Source organism: Arachis duranensis, chromosome 8, assembly GCF_000817695.3.
Source record: "Arachis duranensis cultivar V14167 chromosome 8, aradu.V14167.gnm2.J7QH, whole genome shotgun sequence".
Taxonomy (NCBI): domain Eukaryota; kingdom Viridiplantae; phylum Streptophyta; class Magnoliopsida; order Fabales; family Fabaceae; genus Arachis; species Arachis duranensis.
This window is the reverse complement of record NC_029779.3, coordinates 49088528-49094334: the sequence shown is the minus strand read 5'-3', so window position 1 is coordinate 49094334 and position 5807 is coordinate 49088528. Positions and strand designations below refer to the sequence as shown.

General features: G+C 23.8%; 1 protein-coding gene across 1 annotated transcript in view; it reads right to left on the bottom strand.

Annotated features, from left to right (window-relative positions):
* Positions 1-178, bottom strand: part of LOC107463542 (F-box protein At1g67340) — a gene marked incomplete in the record, with an annotated part of 1639 nt that extends 1461 nt beyond the window's left edge. The window contains 1 exon segment of the mRNA XM_016082349.3: positions 1-178. Coding sequence (XP_015937835.1) covers positions 1-67 — 67 coding nt within the window.
* Between the last annotated feature and the right edge of the window lie 5629 nt (positions 179-5807).

The window sequence follows — 5807 nt, the reverse complement described above, 5'->3', positions numbered from 1 at the left end:
AGAGGTCGTGCTTCTTCTTCTTCTTGTGGTGGCTGCTGACTTGTCTGTGTCTCAATGGCCTTCTCATGTTTCTTCTAATTTCTTCTTGTTTGCATTCAGGTAATTGAATTAAGGCCGCGTTTGGGTGTGTGTTTGCGGAACGGAGAAACGAAGGAGACAATGGTTAGAGAGAGGCATTTATATTTGGAAGTGGAATCAGCAAAAGCTAATGGGACTGTTGCATTGGACCCCACGTATCACAAGCGTCAGTTTTCTATATTCTTTTGCATTCTTTATTAGTCTAATCTCTAATGCAATGCAATAACTCCATTTTCTCTTTTTTTTAAAATAGTTTTTAATTGTAATTTCTGGAAATGTATTCGTACGGTTTAGCGTGTTTGACCGTGTTGTATTGCGTTGGGTCCCTGTTATTAATTAAGATTCAGGTAAATATATATTATAAATAGGGGGTAGTGAAAATGATTGTAGTAGACTAATGGTTGATTAGTGTTAATAAGGGGGGAGATGAGGAAGGCGTTGGAGTTGCAGATTTAGAAGCGACTGGTCAAATGGAGTAATTAATAGTCACTGACTCACTGGTTAGTGCTTTCCACCCTCTCTAACTCGCATTCTGCTTTTTGCCTTTGCATTTCAATTTTAGTGAAAATTCAATGTAGTTAATTTTATATAAAATTGATAATTAAAAAATATTAGATAAAAATGTAGTTAATTTAGTTAAATTATTTAAAATTTTTAACTGTTAATTTTATGTGAAAATGATTATATTTAAATTTTTATTTTTCATTAACTTAGAAAAAAGCTAATAATTACTATAAATTATATATCAGTTGATGTATACACTTGATAGTGACTAGAATCTAACTTTGTTTTAAGGTAGATTTGGATATATTTAGGAGTGATTATTTTTTTTTTACTTTTAACCTATGAAATGTAATAGTATTAATGTTTGGAATAATTTTTAAAATCAAATTACAGTTTTTTAAGAAGCTATTTAAGAATTTATAAAAAAATTAAAAAAATGACTTTTCTCATAATACTACTATTTTTTTATCATATTTCTATAAATAAATATTTTTAGAACTAAAAATTTAAATATAAAATAATTTATTTATAAGTCATTTTTAATATAGTTATTTGTTATTTAAGCTATTTTTTAAAAAAAATTAATTAAATTATTTATTCAAACTGAACCTGAATCATTAACTAAATTAATAATTAATTTTTATTCTCCATAAACTTCTAAATTAATTCTTAAGAAATTTTAAATTTGATATTTTAGTTTTTAATAAATTTTTATATTTATCTCGTATTTTAAAAATATATGTTAAGATTTTAAATTGAATATTTTTTATTAAAAATATAAAAAAATTAAATTTTTAATATATTTATTTTATATTTTACATTTATAGCTTATCCCGTAATAAAATTTATGAAGAATTTATTTGTAAGATATGCTAATTAAAAATTTGACTAGAAACAACTGGAGATCGAAATATCTGATGCTTTTTAAGACTAATTTAAATGTTTATTTTTTTATTTGAAAATGTTTTCATTAAAATATTTAGTTTTGATATATTGATAACTTAAAAATATTTTTATATTATTGGTTAATTAGATTTATGTGTTTATATAATTATTGAAGTAATGAAACTGTAAAATAATAATTATTTTTATGTGTTAATATATAATTAAATAGCTAAATGTCTGATAGTATGTTAAAAGAAAAAAAATAGAACCAATATTTTGTAGTCAATAATCAATTAAGATTCCTTATTTTGTTAGAAAAAAATCGCTAGCTCTCTTCCTTTTTTTTTGTAGTGTTTGCTCATTCACCATTTTATTAACTTCTTAACTGATTATTTGCTGGAAAAAAAAAAGTTTGTTTTCTAGCAAAATTAACATTAATTTCATTTTTTATTAATAAATGAGAGAAAAGTCTAATACAATAAATCATAAATTAAGAGTAACACTATGGCAAAAAATATATATAGAAAAAATATTTTGTTTTATTATTTCATTTTTAATCCTTTAAATAAGTTTTACAAATAAAAAGATGAACATTTTTCATATTGTCTATTAAGTAGTAACGTTAAATTGGTTAAATAAAATATGAACAAATTCGTATTTTTTTTTTCAATAGTAATCCTGATTGTACATCAAGTACTTCTTATATTTGTATATAAAGACAGTTATTATTAATTAATTGTGTCTTTAAATTATTTTTAAATAAAAAAAAGAAGAATAATTATTTTAGTTCTTCAGGCCGGTCTGAGAAAAGAAAAATTGACTAAAAATTAAAATTTAAACTAGTGTGCTAAGTTACGCTAACACCAAGCTCAACACATAAAATATATCAGAATTTGTTTCTAAACCAAAGTGGCATTTAATAACAAAAAAAATCTATAAAGCTGAAAAGTTTTTAAATATATCGATATTTTAGTAAATTTTAATCGTTAATCTTAATTATATATATATATATATTTTATTAATTAAGATTAACGATTAATTTTAAAACTTTCTTATATTCTTAGTCTTTGTTTTAAAAAAGGTTATTTTCTTCACTTGTCTTGTGATGAAAGCTACTTATTATTTTTGTCTTGTTTTGAATAAATGTGTTTTTAGTTTATTTTTTGATAGAAATTTTACGTATAATTAATTTTATGTGAAGTTAATAGCTATTAAATAATAATTTAATCAAATCTATCAAATTATTTAACGACTTTAAACTATCAACTGAGGTCAATTGTACCTAAATTTTTATTTTATTTCCCTCTTTTTCATAGTGTATGTGAATGTAACGAATAAAAGTGGGTCAATAGCATTTTAAAATTTATTTACTCAATTTTAATAAGAAAACTCCATCATAGATTTTTTCCTAGTTAAAAATAAAATATGTTGGTCCTAGAAGTTTGAAGAGGACAAGATTTCTTAAATGTTATACAGTTCCAAGGTGATAAGTGAAATCCAGTAATCAATATCCCATTTGACAAATGAAAAATAATTTAGTATAAGAAATTAGATATGTATAATACAAAGTAAGAATTAAATTTACAATTATAATTTATGTCCAAATTCTTTTTATTAGTGTTCTTTAAATATAAAATTTAAAAATTCCATGACCATGATAGCTTTAAAGTAAGTGCAATTAAAATTAAAATTTTATATTAAAATAATTTTGATATCTAAATAATGGAGTGTCACGGAAGATAAACTTCTTAAGTTTTAATGAAGGCTGTTCGATCTTATCATCAATTAAGCTAATCTTAATTGACTTGCTCTACTTTTGTTTTTATTCTTTTTATTCTTTTTTTTTTCTCGTTAATCATACACTTTTAACCTAAGATGAACAATCTTTTCTTTGATGAATAATTGTCGAATTTTAGTTGACTATTATTACACTATGACTGCCGAATAATATAAGGTTGATTATGTTTGAAGAATATGGTGTAATCAAATTTGTGTTCTTACCATATTAATTTTCTAGATTGGTCTTTTGAAACCCTTGGTCCATTGGATTTGGAACTCTTGTCTTTCTTATAACCCAAGCGCTAGCTTGGTTTACACTCTATCGTCTACAAATATATATATATTTTTTAAATTTATTGATTGATTTTTTTATTATTATTTTTAAATGTTTTAATTTCTTGGTTAATTAATCATATACGTCAAGTCATAAGTGGAAGTAGAATGGACATCCCCCTCAATTATATTGGATCAATCAAACTAGCTAGGCGGCAATTATTTTATTAAAAAATTACTAGAAATCAATTAAATCATCAATAAATTGTTAGAATTTGGTTAGTTAACATTTTCTTATTGTACTATTCAATTGTTTTATGTTGTGTTTTACTGATTTTCTTTTAATTTATTAACCACGATAATCAATTATCAATCGATGTGAATTGACAAGTTAAAGAATATATCAAAAGAAATTCAAAGATAAAAAGACGAAAAATAAAGAAACTTAGATTTTTTTTTTTTGGTCTATTCGTTTTTGTCAGTGTGGCAATAGAATATTAGTAGCGTTTTGTGGAGAGATAGAGACGGAAAGACTGAGATTGAGAGACAGAGATTAAGAGATAGAGATTAAAATAAATTTTAATATTCTGTTTGGTACAAAATGAGAAATAGAAATTGAAACAAAAATAAAATTTTAATTTAATTTGTACAAAAGATAAAATTAGAATTAATTAATTGAAATGAAGGTATTTTAGGTATAAAATTTTATTAAAGTTTCAGTCTTTATCTCTAAAAATTTTAGTTCTCTGTGTCCTCATTTTTTGGAGGTACTGGAATATTGAAATTTTTGGGACAGAGATAAAAATTTTAGTACCAGTTTCTGAACTAACAAACATAATATTAAGTCTCAATTTCTCAGTTTCTGTCTCAGTACCTTAAAACAAACATTACAAGAGTACTCTTCAAATAGTTCCAACCCCCATTTTCTAATTCTAAGGATTTTATTCATAACTCATAAGTAATTTTCGATTTACTAAAATTTATATATAATTTTTATTTAAAATTAGGTTAATTAACATTATTTTCCTTGTACTGTGTAATTGTTTTATTAGGTTGTTCATTAACGAACAAAGGAAAATGGTGGGATACATGATCTAACTTTCACGGCTAGCTAGGTAGATTAGATAAGGAGCAAAAATAATAAAGAATAATTAAATTTATATCTATTAACACACATGGTAGGTGAAGCATGCCATGAACATATGAAAAATAATGAATAAGTTAAGCACAGCCCCCAAGCAAAATCAATCTCTCTTTTAATTTTAATCTTTTATTATCTTTGTTACACTTTCATATTTCTACGCATAACGCAAGTTGAGGGTACATAGAATAAAAGCACACAAGTTGGGGTGTGTGAAAGAGTAGTTTTGCAATCAAGTTAAAGCTACATAGATATTTTTTAAGAAAATATATGGAATTGTGCATGGGTGGGGACATGGCCGAACAAAAAATAAATAAATAAATAAGAAAAGTAAATGAATAATAATGATTCTTGGTCTCCTAGTTTTTCTTTTCTCCTTATCGCTATACCCCATATGGAACTAACTAATTTGGTTTTGGATAAGATCTGAATTGAAGGTGTGTGGATGGAGTTGGTGAAACACAAATCCTTTTGCTCTCTTCTAAATAAATCCAAGTAGAAAAGTGATGAATATATTCGAACCTACGGTTTGGTAGAAAATAAGTGCGGCGTTTTAATTTGCCCTTTTCTTATTTATTACATGCAACATGATGAAACTTCTAGCACATAGTAAACCATTAATTAATTAATTAATTAATTAATAACTAAAGTGAATAAAGGTTAATTAGATCAATAAGCCGAAGCCACACCTACCCAAAAAGGAAATAAGGCTCAGCGTGATTATTGCTGGTTTAGCATAGTGTTCACATGAATATTATATATATGTATTAGGCTAAACTATCTTTTATTTCTTTTAAAATTAAATGATATTATATTATATACGATGCATTTATATATTATAAACTTGTATAATGTTTTATATTTTTGTATTTAATAAATTTGTATAAATTTTTATATTTAGTTCTTTTATAAATTTTTATATTTTTGTATTTTATAATATGTATGTAACACAAATAAGTATATATATTAAAAGAATTATCATCAGTGTACAAATATACTGATAATTGATAAAAAATGAAATGAACTTCATAAAATAAAAATAAAAAATGGAATGAATTTAATCTTTATATCCCGTTTGTATAAAAGAGTACAGTTTTTTTATAGATAATTAATCGTGTATATAATATATTTTATTAATAAAAATAAA